The following is a 14,538-nucleotide window of genomic DNA, read 5'->3' on the forward strand; positions in this document are numbered from 1 at the left end:
AAGCCCTGCTCTGGACGTGGCCAGGCACCACCCGGATTGAGGTCCTTCCCTCCCACTGGGGGAACACAGGTGCATATGGGCTGGAGCCCCTGTCTCTGGGGCAGTGCAGGCGCAGCCGCTGGCTCTGTGACAGTGGCAGCTGGGACACCTCTTCAGGGGGCTCCCGACTGTCCTCGGTGCCTGCCCTGACACAGCCAGACTCAGGGTCCAGCCTCCTGTGGGGACCCTCTGTGAACCACAATGAATGGAACCATGGTGGTTAATTCTAAGGGGCATCTTCTTTTTTTCCGGTTTCATACAGTTTATTCTTTTTTTTTTAAATATGTATTTATTTATTTATTTGAAAGAGAGAGAGGTCTTCCGTCTGCTGGTCCACTCCCCAATTTGCTGCAGTGTCCGGAGCTGTGCCGTCCAGAGCTAGGAGCCTCCTCCGGGTCTCTCACGTGGGTACAGGGGCCCAAGGTCTTGGGCCATCTTCTACTGCTTTCCCAGGCCACAGCAGAGAGCTGGATCAGAAGTGGAACAGCCGGGTCTTGAACCGGCACCCATATGGGATACAAGTGCTTCAGGTCAGGGAGTTAACCCGCAGCGCCACAGTGCCGGCCCCTCATACAGTTTAATCTAATCTTTTTTTTTTTTTTTAAGTTGTAGTTATTTGACAGAAAGAAGAGATCTTCTACCGATTCACTCCCAAATGCCAGCAGAGCCTGCCTTGTGGCAGGAAACTCTGCCCTTTATCCAGCCCTCCCTGTGGGGAGGAAGACACCCCAAGACCACAGTGGGTGCCTGCAGCCACAAACAGTACTGAACCCTGTATATACTATGTCTTCCCTATCCACGCACACACATACCTGTGATAGGGGGCAGCATTGTGGAGAAGCAGGTAAAGCCACCATCTGCAACATCAACATATGGGCACTGGTTTGTGTCCCGGCTGCTCCACTTCTGATCCAGCTCCCTGCTGATATGCCTGGGAAAGCAGTAGAAGAAGCACCCAAGTGCTTCAGGGTCTCCCTGCACCCACGTGGGAGACCCAGAAGAAGCTCTTGGCTCCTGGCTTTGGCCTGGCCCAGCCCAGGCAGTTGCAGCCATTTGGGAAGTGAACCAGTGGCTAGACAATCTCTCTCTCTCTCTCTCTCTCTCTCTCTCTCTGTGTAACTCTGACTTTCAGATAAATAAATACATCTTTGTAAAAAGTACATACCTCTGATAAAATTTAGTTGATAAATTAGACACGGTAAAATATTTACAGTCACCAATAATAAAATAGAACCAGTGATGACAGTAGCCACACAACCCTGCAGGTTGGCTCTTGAGGGATGGGCCAGGGGGAGGGATGCCTCGGACTTGATGTCCTCAACCCAGAATGAAAATGTCAGTGTCTCCACTCTGGGTGCTTTGGGGCCTTTTCATCATTCAGTAAAATAGAGGTGACTTGAACATAAGCCAGGTGAGCTGATAACCCAGACGGCAGCTTAGGGACTGGCGGGTGGGTAGCCTATACTGCATGGATCCGCCGCATCTAAGAGTGATCGGCCTGGCTCACAATTTCATATGTGGGAAAGCTATTTCTGAAACTTCCCATGTGATGTTTTTGGACGATAGTTGTTCATGGAAGGCTGGAGTCATGGAAAGGAAATGCAAGGATTAGGAAGCACAAGTGTTTTAAGGAGGTGGGGAGTGGGTGGGCTGTCACCCCTGTAAGGACCAGAGAGATGGCCCAAGCCCGTCACCTCAATGTGGCTGGAGGCGCTGAGGCCGAGACCCCACGCTCAGCCAGGGTGCCCCCCCCGTCCCCCACAACACCCAGGCGCCCATCTTCAGGGCAGAGGGACAGGGCGGGGAGAAGAGAGGCAGTGTCTGGTGTGGAGGACCTCACACACAGGAGCACTCACGCAGGAGCTGCAAGTGGTGTGGCCATGTCAGAGCCCACGGTGGCTGAGCAGGGACTGGAGAGGAGCAGCCCAAATCACTTTGCCCTGGAAGCAGAGCCAAGGCCAAGGCTTAGGGTGTTGGTGCTAGGGAGCCACAGGAGGTGTGTGACCCGAGCGGTGAGAGCATCAGGTCTGTGTTTAAAGAACTGTCCTTGCCTGCACTGTAGGGAGTGGAGGGACAGGGGCAGAGACGAGTCCCAGGAGGAGGGCTGGGCGGGATGGGGGGTGATAGGGGGCCTGGAAAGGGCCGGATCTGAGCTCCCCAGGTGGTCTTAGAGAGTCCAGAGTCTGACTTTGGGGGGCAGGGACCAGTGAGCTGGAAGCACCCGAGAGGACCTGTCGGGGAGGATGGGTGCCAGCTCTCCCCAAAGGCCCACTGTCCTCTGAGCACCCACAGCCCAGGCCCTTCTTCCTGTGCAAACCCACACATATGACGCCTGCAGACTGTTTTCCTGTCCACAGCCACCCTAGCAGGGAGACGTGACTGGCCCCGTTCCGCTTATACCTGAACTGAGGGGTTCAGAGAAGGTGAGCAGCTTGGCCCAGGTCACACAGCAGGGCCAGGAGTTGAACCCCAGGAGACACCAGGGCACCGGGGCCATCAGAGGCAGGAGAAGCAGCAGCCTAGCATCTGCCCAGGCCCCTCCTGCACACTGTGGGAGGCTGGGGCTCTGCCTGGCCTCTCAGCCGAGGCGAGAGCTGCGGCCGCCCGCCTGCCCGGCCCCGCCGGCTGCTGAACCCAGCCACACAAAGCAGACTGACGCCAGGAAGAGAGAGGGCTCAGCGGCGTGGGCAGCTTGAGGTCACCATGCTGCAGGCACTCATTCTGGTGGCTGCAAGGTCACCGTATGACCTTGAGCACATCCCCCTGCTCTTCTCGGGTTTGGTCTGAAGATGGATGCATCCAGTGCTGGAATTCCCCCTGGACCAGTCAGCGGGACCATGGGTCCTTTTGGACTGTCTGCTCTGGGCCACCCAACCCCTCCTGGCTAGCTTGGGCCTAAAGGCACTTCTGATACTGAAGCCAGGAAAGTCCCGGGCCACCCAGGACAGCCGCTGTCCATGGGGTTCCACCTGCTGGCACCGTGGAGACCAGGCACCGCCTGTGCCTTGCAGCCACACAGCCAGCAGGGCCACAGTCTGCAGCTTGTAACTGAGGGTACAGAGGCCCCCAGGTGTGGTTTAATAGTCACAGAAGTGAATAAAAATTAAGATTTCTTTGAAAGGTGAGAGAGAAGAGAGGTCTTCCACCTGCTGGTTCACTCCCCAGATGGCCGCAACAGCCAGGGCCCGAGCCAGACCAGGGCCAAGAGCCAGGCGCCTCCTCCAGGTCTGCCGCATGGGCGGCAGGGACTCAAGCACTCGGGCCGTCTTCTGCTGATTTTCCAGGTACATCAGCAGGTAGCAGAGCAGCCAGGACTTGAATGGGGGCTGGAAGTGGACTAAACCTGCCTGAGGCGGCCCCCAGGAGGGAGCGAGGGGGCAGGAGGGACACCACCGAAGCCTGGCAGTGCAGCTCCTCGTCGGGAACCCGGCATCTGGGCAGGAAGCTGCTTCCCGAACCCCGGCTCCCCGCCTCACGGGCTTGCAGCCGGGCAGGAGAGCAAGTGCTTTTAGGCGCTAGAGGGCTAGGAGTCTGGGCCGCGTTGCTGCCCCCGAACCCGCTCCCCGGGCAGCTCTAAGTGGACGGCCGTGGTGTTGCCAGGCTCCCTTCCCACTCGGCCGTTGTTGAGGGAACCAGCTGCGCGCCCAGGCGTCACCTACAAGGAGGCCACATCCGGAAGTCAGCCTCCTGACTCCACGGGGAGCTTGCTCCCTGTCCGTACAGGGGGTGTGCAAATGGCCCCCACCTGCCCAGACTCCTGATCCCAAAGCAGGCAGCCCAGAACGGCCTTCCAGCCTTGGTTCCATGCTTCCCCACGTTCCCACCACCCCATTGGCCCGTCCCAGCAAGGTCGCGCCCTTGTGGTTTTCATGGGGACTTGGGATGCACAGATTCAAGGAAGAAGCCCCTGCTGGTTGCTCTCACGCGTGGGTTTCACTGCGGCGAGCCCACTCCCCCTCTGCCCTGTGGTTCAAAGGTCTGGCTGGAAGAGGGCTCAGATGGGGCCCAGGATCCCCGGGCGGGCGGGCGACGGGGCGAGGCCTCGCTCCAGGCTGGGTCAGGCGTCCGACAGTAAACAGATCGCGTTTCCAGCGCCGGCTGGGCTGTGCACAACAGGCAGCCACGGCCAGGGAAGCTGAGATGATTCAGCTCCTTGGCCCCCACGGAGGGGCTGTGCCCTGGTGGCTGGCTCCAGGCCAAGTGCCGGAGGGAGCCGCAGTGGGTTTTTCTAGTCGGACTGGAGTGCAATTCCGGTTCATCCCATCGGGATGAGGGCGTGTCTCATCTGTGAAATGGGCAGCCACAGTCTCGTCTCCAGAGAGTTGGTGTCAGAGTCTGAGAGTGTCAAAGCCAGGGCACAGGAGGAGAAGCCCAAGTGGGAAGCAGGAGCCCAGGCCACCGGGACTGGAACCCCACCACCACCACCACCCAGAGGTGGGAGAATTTGGGGAGTGTATCACGTGGGCTGAGGTGTTTCCAAGAGCTCCCGCATGGCAGAGACCAAAAGAGAAGCAGCCTCTGTGTTGGGGGAAGTTGGAGAGACCCCTGGGAGACTCCAGACCCCAGGAGAAGGCCTTGGCCAGCCAGGTGGGGCCCAGACAACAGGTCAAGAGCAGGAGAGTATGTGGGAGACGCCGGCTGGTTTGGCAACTGGAGGTCATGTTGAGCTGAGCCAGGGCCTCTGCAGGGCTGGGGGCCAGCCAGATCGGCGGGGAGGGGGTGGCCCGAGGAGGGGGAGGGGGAGGGGGAGAGGGGGCTGAGCGAAGGCTTTATTTTAGCATGGAAGAAACTTGAGCCTGGAGGCCGACGAAGCCAAGGAGGAAACGGCGCTTGTACGAGTAGGGGAGGGGACGAGCTGGCCAGGGAGAAAGCACGCAAGGGTGGACAGTCCGTGGGGGTTTGAGAGAGGGGTCCTAAGCAGCCGGCCTGTGTGTCTTGGGGAGTCCGGGGTGCAGGCTGGGGGGCCTACTAGGGCAGATGGGAGCAGTGGAGGAGGCCAGGGCAAGGGAGGATGCACATGGGTCAGGGCCGTTGGTGAGCCCAAGGTCACCCTGCTCCTCAGGCCAGTGTGGACAGTGGCACTGGAGTGGGCAGTGGGCGACAGGACACAGCTCCAGGCAGGGCCCCCACGTGGTCCCACAGCCCTGCGGTGGCAAGCCCTCTGGGGAGTGCTGACTCCCAGTTAGTAGCTGGGAACCAGCAGGTAGCTTTTGGGAGCCCAAGGGTGGGGGTCGGGGGTGGGCTCAGCATCCAAGTGTCTGAGGCAGGGGTGGGGAATGTCCAGGCCGACATTGTTTGGCCTGGCCCTGCCAACGCAGCCGCAGGTGGGACTTGAAACTCAATACGTCTATAGCAGGCTCATTTTTTTTTTTTCTTTTAGTTGGTAGTTTTGCAGGGCCCCAATGATGCTCCAAATATCCACATGGCCCTGGGCAGAAAAGGTTCCCCACCCCTGGCTAAGGCCAAGCCCTCCCACTCCTAAGTCTTGATTGCTCTTTCTGGGGCGTTCGCTGTCTACCTGAGGTGAAGGGTGTGTGTGTGTGTGTGTGTGTGTGTGTAGACACATCTCTGACCAGCCCAGACGGAAAGAGGGGAGATGCAGCCCCAGGGCCCGTCCCAGGATCCTGGCCTGACTCTGGTGCCTGGGCCCTCGCTGGCCACTTCCTCCGAGTGGCCCTCCCGTGTCATTCCCTGCCTCTTTCTGCGGCCTACAGAGTGACCCAGGCTCCAGTTCTATGGCTGGGTCCCCACGCCTTGCTGCCAGATTCCAGCCCCGCCCCCTGCTGTCTCCACTTCCTTTATACCCAAGGTCCCCAAAGAGCAGGACGCACCTGCCACCCTCACTCAGGCCAGGTTCCTGACCCTTATCCCTCACCAGCGCTCACGTGGCCTGCCCTTATGCATCCCTCTACCTAGTGAATGCTAGCAATGTAATCCACACCCCACGCTGGGGAAGTAGACTCTGGACAGCGGCCGACACTGTCGCCTCCCCACCCAGGAGAAGCCCTGTTCTCCCCTCCCTCGCTCTTTCTTCATCCAGTGCTTTGACAACTGGATGGAGTCCTTGAGGGATATATATATTTTTTTATCATAGCTGCTTTTTCTTTGAAGATTTACTTCTTTGAAAGCATAGCAACAGAAATAAAAGAGATCTTCCATCCAAACAGGAGCCAAGAACTCCATCCTGGTCTTCCCACCGTGGGTAGCAGGAACCCAAGCACGTGGGCCATCATCTGCTGCCTCCCAGACGCACTGGTGGGGAGCTTGGATGGGAAGAGGAGCAGTCAGGACTCCTGCACAGGATGTGGGGTGGCTAGGCCTGCCGCTCCACAGTGCCCACTGCTGGTAGCTATGTGCAGCTCGGTGCAGCAGACATCACCCAGTGTGTGGGGACTCATGGTGCTGGACATGGTCGTGTGGGTGTCACCTTCTGGGAACTGCCCATCTGCCTTGCACCCTCGGCTCCTGCTGACAGGTGTCTGGGCTGCAGCCGGCTGGGTGACGGAGAACCGGCCATTGTGATTGCTCCTGTTACGTACCGGTAAGAGGGCGGACATCTCCTAGTGGAAGACGTGAGCCACGCAGAATACACTCAGGCCACCGTTGCCTGTGCGGGAGCCCGGGCTGGGCGCTACCTTAACCGTTTGAGCCTCGGTTTTGCTGGATGACAGCACAGTTTGTTCCTCCAGATGTACGGGTTCCGCCGTCCCAGATTCAATCAACTGCAGAGCAGAAAAGCCGCAGGGGAAAAGGAGTTCTAGAAAGTTCCGTAAAGCCAAACTGGACGTCGGCAGCTGCTGAGCCCTGTGCTGAAATGCACACATATGCAGGGATGTGTCGGCCTGGGGTCGGGTTTTCTGAGGCATGCGGAGCTGATGTCAAAGGTCTTACAGGAGGGTGTGGGTGGCTTTGAGGCCATTCCGCGCCATCTTCCAGAAGGGACGTGAGTATCTGCAGATGTTAGTGTCTGCAGGGGTGTGGGCACCCATCCCCCATAGGTACCAAGGGACCATGCCGACACGGTCACTTGGTGCTCACTGACTATGCAGCTGTGCTAGGGACCGGGCACCCCAGTGGGAGAGACGGAGCTGTCTGCCAGAGGAGCAGGTGGCTCCCTGACCCATACAGACCTGGGAGTGGACGATGGCAGTGCTGGGGCAGGTCTTGGCATCCTGGGGGAGTGCTTGCCACGCGACTTGCTCACTGGGATGGGAGGATTTTGTGCTGCCTGCAGGAGGGGGTAGGGGCAGACCTGGTATCGGCGATCGTTTTGTACCAGAATAGCTAGGAGCCCGCAACAGAGGACAGCGAGATCCCCTGGAGAGAGCCTGAGCTCCCCCGGCTTTGTCTCCACCTTCCCGCCTCCTCCTCAGGCCATCCCACCTCTGTGTCTCACCCCGGAATCTGCCCCAATGCCACCACCCTCACAGTCAGATTGGAATTTCCTGGTAGCCTGTGACAGCAACAAGTCTTATTTCCCACCTTAGTGCAAAAGAGGTCTTCCTTCTAAGTGTAAAACCCACACAGGGCTTTCTGCTAACAACAACTTGACACGGCTGCCAGCTTCTCATGGGAGGAACGAAATATCAGTAGCGCGAGAGACCTGTGGAGGACCCAGGAGAGACTGGTGAAGAGGTGGCGGCTGGTTCAGAGGAGCAAGCCTGGCGCCCGCGGGCTCCATCTGCTCTCCCTTTGGGGGAAGAGGCCTGATGGAGCTTTTGCGAGAAACAGCTTTGGGGGCCTGCATTGTGGCGTACCAGGTGTTACCTGCCACCTGCGACGCCAGCATCCCATATGGGCTCCAGTTCACACGTGGCTGCTCCACTTCCGATCCCGCTCCCTGCTGATGCACCTGCGAAAGCCGTGAAAGATGGTCCAAGTGCTTGGACCCCTGCACCCACATGGGAGACCCGGAAGAAGCTCCTGGCTTCAGACCGGCCCAGCTTCTGCTGTTGCAGCCATTTGGGGTGTAAACCAGCAGATGGAAGACCTCTCTATCTCCCCTTCTGTCTGTAACTCTGAATTTCAAATAAATAAATTTCTCAAATTCCACATAGGTGCAGGGACCCAAGCACTTGGGCCATCTTCTGCTGCCTTCCCAGGCACATTAGCAAGGAGCTGGCCGGCACCGCGGCTCACTAGGCTAATCCTCTGCCTGCGGCGCCGGCACACCAGGTTCTGTCCCGGTTGCTCCTCTTCCAAGCCAGCTCTCTGCTGTGGCCAGGGAGTGCAGTGGAGGATGGCCCAAGTCCTTGGGCCCTGCACCCCATGGGAGACCAGGAGAAGCACCTGGCCCCTGCCTTCGGTTCAGCGCAGTGCACCAGCCGCAGCGCACTGGCCGTGGCGGCCATTGGAGGGTGAACCAATCGCAAAGGAAGACCTTTCTCTCTGTCTCTCTCTCTCACTGTCCACTCTGCCTGTCAAAAAAAAAAAAAAAAAAAAAAAAAAGCAAGGAGCTGGATTGGAAGTGGAGCAGCCAGGACTTGAACCGGTGCCCATATGGGATGCTGGTGCTGCAGATGGCTGCTTTACCAACTACACCGCAGCGCTGGCTCCAGATAAATCTTTTAAAAAAAGAAAAGAGCAAGGCAAGGCATAAGGCATGGAGTGGGCTGGGGATATTGCATCCCTTATTAGAGTGCCTGGTTCTAGCTCCAGCTCCCTCCTGCTAATGCACACCCTTGGAGGCAGCTGGTGGGGCTTCCATCACAGTGACAGAGGGACAAGGGCCTGATGTGCTTCGAGACCCCACCCACCCCCGCCCCCGCCCCCACCCTGCTGGCTGCTCCTGGCTGCTGCGTCTCCTCCATGGCACAACACACAGCCACAACAGGTGCCTCAGGGCCTCCTCCTGCTGCTGACCTGGGCCCCTGCCACCCATGTCAGAGATCTGGATGGAGTTCCTGGCTCTTGGCTTCAGCCTGGCCCAGCCCTGACTGTTGGGGCCATTTATGGAGTGAATGAGTGGACAAAAGACATTCTCTCTCTCTCTCTCTCTCTCTCTCTCTCTCTCTCTCTGTCTCTCTCTGTCACTCTGCCTTTCAAATAAATAAATAAAGATTTCAGAAAAAAAAAAAAAAAGAAGAAGATGGTATGAAGCTGGTGTAGTCTTCCCGGCCAGGGTCCCCTCTGGGGGCAGGGTTGGAGAGAGAGAAAACATCTCGGAGTGACACCGAGCAGGTAGCAGGAGCGGGAGACCAAGTCGGTGACCAGAAGAGTAGTGGCAGGTCACCTCTGGCAGGTCAGCCTCTCCGGGGCCTGCCCGTGCCAAGGTGCACATTTCAGGACAGGCATCCGGCAGCTGGCAGGGCCCCAAGGCCACCTGCCCCAGGGGACTGGTCACTTCAACAGCTTACTTATTTATGCCCCATGCGCCCAGCCAATGCACGCTGGCCATCTGCTGATGTTTATGTCCCACGGCCAGAGCGGTTCCTGGGCTCTCCATCCAGAGCGGGCCTCCCAGCCAGGACAGTCCTTGGAACAAGTGTCGCATTTGCGCTTACCCACAGGACTCTCGGGCGGCTGGAGGGGGCTCTGAAGACTGGGGGTGCTCGGAGCCCACGGGGGTCCCTAGGAAGGAGCCAGGCCCATGGTGACGGCCATGCAGTGTGAGAGGTTGCGTCTGTCCAGGCAGTGGCTGCAGATCCGGGACAGGCAGGGAGGGAGATGGGATTGCAAGAGTCCGTGCTGCTGGCTAAGCAGGTGGTCAGAGGGGACCAGGAGCCACCTCAGCGCCGGCTGCCACAGCTTCCCTGTGAAGTCGGGTTTATCAAAGTCTCATTCACGTCTCATTCAGCCTTTGGAGCCGGCAGTTCCTTGAGTCTTGGCAAACGTGTGTGATCTTGTAACCAACATTGTCCCCAAGAGACCAGGCAGGCCCATCACCCCCAGAATAGCCCAGAACCCCTTGATGCTCAGCTCCTGCCCATCCCCTGGCAGCCGCTAACACAGTCACCCTTCTGTGGAAATGTGCTTGAAAGGCTGGCATTGTGGCTTAGCGGGTTAAGCCCTTAGCCACTTGTAATGGCGGCATCCCATGTCGGACTGGTGGTTCACGTCCCGGGTGCTCGGCTTCCCATCTGGCTCCCTGCTGATGGGCCTGGGAAAGCAGCAGGTGATGGCCCAAGTGCTTGGGCCCCTGCACACACATGGGAAACCGAGATGGAGTTTCTGGATCCTGGCTTCAACCTAGCCCCATTTCAGCCATTGCAGCCATTCGGGGAGTGAACCAGTGAATGGAAATCTCTTATCTCTGCTTCTCTTTTGCCACTCTGCCTTCCAAATACATGTATTTGAAAGACAAAGACAAATCTTAGATCTGCTGGTTCACTCCCCAAATGCACACACCAGCTGGGGCTGGGCCAGACTGAAACCAGGAGCCTAGAACTCCATCCAGGTCTCCCGTGTAGGTAGCAAGGACCCAAGTACTTGCCTCCTAGGGTGCGCATTTGCAGGAAGCTGGGTCAGAAGTAGAGCCAGGAGTTGAACCCAGGCACTCTGCAGAGATCAACTGATACACTCACTGCAGGGTGCTGTGGAGGTTGCAGAGTTGCAGGGCGGCTGATGGGCGAGGATGGCCGGGCCTGAGAGAGGGACCTGCTGGCTACCCTGGCCCCTTCCGCACTGTCCTCACCACCCGTCGGTTTCCCTTTCCTCTTGGGGGAAGTGAGATCTGGACCCTTGCCTGGGTGGCTTGCTGGGCCCCCTGCTGTCATGGCTCCCGAGATGCATGGGTTTCATGCACTGGGCACAGAGCCCGAGCCTGGCAATGCCCCAGAAGTGACCAGAGGCCATTTTCTTGCGAGCCGCCGCCGGTGCACACTCAGGCTTGCTACTCCCCTGCTGCGGCACCCCAGGTGCCCTACGGGGGGCAGCTCTGGCTGGGCAGGGAGCAGATACAGGCATGGAACGGGGTGATGACCTGCCAGCACCGGGAACCAGAGCTCTCATACCCCAGCTCAGGGGCTGCCCGGACCTGGGGCCACGCTGCCCAGTGTGTTTGCTGGGCCCCAAGAGCACCCAGCAGGCAACAGAGAGTCCTGATCCCTGTCTTTGGGGGCAGTAATGGGTTCATTGTGGGGGAAATAAGGCAAAGTCATTGCCAAGGGTGACGACGAGTGGCAGTGTGAAGACCCAGGCCCCCTAGAAAGTCACCGGCGGCCACACCTCTGTCTTCCACATGGAAGTCAGCGAGGGCTGGGCTGGGTGGGTCGCGTGGAAGGGAATCAGGCCTTCGGGGACAGAGACTGCGAGGTCACGGCAAGAGAAGCCATCTGACCTGCCCAACCTCTGCCCTAGCTGCCCGTCCCCCTCTGAGAGAAGTGGGATATCGGGCTCGGGCCTGGCTGCCTCGGGCCCCCAAAAGTGAGGGGGTGCAGCAGGGACGATCGGCACCTCCAGGCCTGCATACAACCCTCTGAGTCAGAACTGGGGGGTGAGGAGGATGGAGGAGAGACCAGCAGCTTCCCCGAGGCTGCCGGCACCCCGGGGTCAGAGCCCCGGCAGACTGAGTCGTCTCCCTCCGGGTCGTGGGTGGGCACAGGAGCCTGCCGAGACTGACGGGATGCCCTGTGTCTGTGTGTCTGTCCGCCCAGGTGCAAGTTCTTCAGCCTGACGGAGACGCCGGAAGATTACACCATCATCGTGGATGAGGAGGGCTTCCTAGGTGAGCGTTTCTCCCACCTGGGCGCGCTGGGCTATTGGCTGCTCTACTGGACAGTCAATGCCAGCCTCCCGTAAGGGATCCTGACCATCTCTGTCCTTGTGACCCTGTGTTCCGGCCCCATCCACGCCTAGCACGGCCTGAGCAAGGCGTGGCCAGTAAGACACAGTGTTCCCCCACCAACAGTTCACGCCCGCAGGAAAGAAGAGGAGCATGTCTTATTGAGCACCTACTATGAGCCAGGTGCTTTAAAATACCCTCAGGCCTCATCATTGCCATTTCAGAAGCCTCATTTATGAAACCTTTATTATTTACATTTGCTTTTGGTCCACTTGTTAAGATTTATTTGTTTGAAAGGCAGAGTGACACACACACACACACACACAGACAAAGAGGGAGAGATCTTCAGTCTGCTGGTTCACTCCTCAGATGGCCACAACAGCCAGGGCTGGGCCAGGCTGGAGCCAGGGACCTGGAATTCCATCCAGGTCTCGCAGGTGGGTGCAGGAGCCCAAGCACTTGGGCCATAGTCTGCTGCTTTCCCAGGCGCATTAGCAGGGAGCAGAGCAGCTGGGACTTGAACCTACATTCCCGTGTGGGATGCTGGCATTGTAGGCCGTGACTTAACCCACTGTGCCGCACAACACCGGCCCCATTTGTCCACTTTTTAAATTGTTACAGTTTCGCGTGTCCTAAAATCCACTGCTTTCAAGTATACAGTTCAGGGGCTTTTGGTATCGCCGAGGTATGTGGTCATCTCTACCTCGGGATTCCAGAACTTTTCATGACCCCCGAAAGAACGTCTGTACCTGCTATGTCACTCCCCCACCCCCGCCCCACTCCCACCCCAGACTCTTGGAAGGTTTTTTTTTTTTTTTTTTTTTTTTCCCACTTATCTGAGGGGCAGTGAGACACAGAGAGACAGACAGAGCTCCTGTCCGCTGGTTCACTGTCCAGACGCCTGCAACAGCTGGGGCTGGGCCAGGGCTGGAGCCAGGAGCCTGGAATGCAATCCAGGTCTCCTAGGTGGGCAGCAGGGACCCACAAAATTGAGCCATTACCTGCTGCCTCCCATGGTCTGCCTGGGAGCCAGGCCAGGTGTTGAACCCAGGTATTTTGATGTGGAGCGGGGATGTCTCAGCAGCTAAGCCAGATGGCTGCAGGGGATGCTGGCGGAGAACCACTGAGTTACTTTCTCTCTGAGATGTATCCAGTGGCACATTTTTAAAAGCCACAGGCAGGACCACCCAGAGACAACTCAGTAACTGTAGCGTTTTTCCTTCCTCTTGTTTCCTTTGGGGATTGCTCAAGATGACAGCTGGATATGGAACTCGGGCTGCTTCCTGAAACAGAGTGAGACATAGCACTGGAAGGGACCCTCGGGTGGGTCTCAGCTTGGGTCTGCACAGCAGGCCGCCTCAGACCCCGCTGCCTGGGGAGAAGCCCCTGCCCGGCCTGCAGGCGGGGGCGGGGGTGGGCTCCACATGTCTCACCCTCCCTCCCCACCTCCAAGGAAGTGGCTGTAGCCAGAGCATGGACAGGGCTTCCCACTCCATAGCAAAAGGAGAGAGAGAGAGAGAGAGAGAGAGAGAGAGAGAGAGAGAGAGAGAGAAGGCTACCCACAGGGAGGCCCTGTCCCACCATCAAAGGCACCATCTCGTCATTCACACATTCATTCATTCAGCTGACATTTTCCGAGTGTGGAAACTTCTGACCTTTTTCAATCTTTCTTTTTTCTTTTTGTCTGGGATTTATTTATGAAAGGCAGAGTTAGACTAGGAAGAGAGAGACATGTTGCATCCACTGGTTCACTCCCCAGATGACCACAGCAGCCCTGGGGCTGGGCCAGGAACTCCATGTGGGTCTCACACTGGTGCAGAGGCCCAAGCACTTGGGCCATCTTCTGCCACTTGTTCAGGCAGGGAGCTGGATCAGAAGTGGAGCAGCAGGACACAAGCCAGTGCCTCTGGGTGACCTGACCTGTGGGTGAGGGTCTCCCTCGCAGGCTCTCTCACCTTGGAGCTGCGGGCAGAGAGGGGCTGCAGAGTGAGCCCCACACTGGACACCTGCTGCTCCTCGCCCTTACTTGGAGTGCTGGGCATTCCCTCCAGCGGCCTAGAGGGCAGAAGTGGGCGGGGCTTGGCAGCAGTGGGCTGGTTAAACTGCCATGGAGGGTCTCATAGGCGGCCCCACTCCAGAAAGTGAGTGCTGTCCTTGACGGTGAGCCTTCCCCGGGAGGGCAGGGGGTGGACCATAAAGACCATGTACCATTGCCCAGCACTGTGGCACAGCGGGTTAAGCTGCTGCCTGCTTCCCATACGTGCACCATACAAGTCCCAGCTGCTCCACTTGCAATCCAGCTCCATGCTCATGCGCCTGGGAGAGCAGCAGGTGATGGCTGAAGTACTTGGGCCCCTGTATCCACAGGGGAGACCTGGAGGACACTCCTGGGCTCCTGCCTTTGGCCTGGCCCAACCCCAGCCTTTGCAGCCACTTGGGGAGTGAACCAGTGAATACAAGATTCTCTCTCTCTCTCTCTAATAACAAGATAAATAAATAAATAAATAACAACAGCATGAGCTAGCAGAGGTCCCTGTTGGATGTGGAAGTTGTCAAGTGTTTCTTGGCTCCAGAAGGCACCGTGTGGCCACGCGTGGCAGAGGGGGCGTGCTCAGGGCGTTGGGAGCTTTTCTTTGAATGAGCACTACCCTGGTGCAATGCAAGGTGTTCTTAGGGACCCGCCCTAGAGTCAGAAGCCTCTGGGTAGAGGCAGGAGTCTCAGGTTTGGAGTTGGGGGGAAGGGCCAGTGTTAGTCCAGCCTCCAGGTCGCGGCCCCT

The 14,538-nt window shown here is 58.2% G+C and overlaps 1 protein-coding gene across 1 annotated transcript in view; it reads left to right on the forward strand.

Moving 5' to 3' along the window:
* The window catches only part of CASTOR2 (cytosolic arginine sensor for mTORC1 subunit 2), a 45,019-nt gene that overhangs the window by 17,533 nt on the left and 12,948 nt on the right, over positions 1–14,538 (forward strand). The window contains exon 2 of the mRNA XM_062180025.1: positions 11,634–11,704. Coding sequence (XP_062036009.1) covers positions 11,634–11,704 — 71 coding nt within the window. The remainder of the gene's footprint in view (positions 1–11,633; positions 11,705–14,538) is intronic.

This window comes from Lepus europaeus, chromosome 21 (genome assembly GCF_033115175.1).
Source record: "Lepus europaeus isolate LE1 chromosome 21, mLepTim1.pri, whole genome shotgun sequence".
Taxonomy (NCBI): domain Eukaryota; kingdom Metazoa; phylum Chordata; class Mammalia; order Lagomorpha; family Leporidae; genus Lepus; species Lepus europaeus.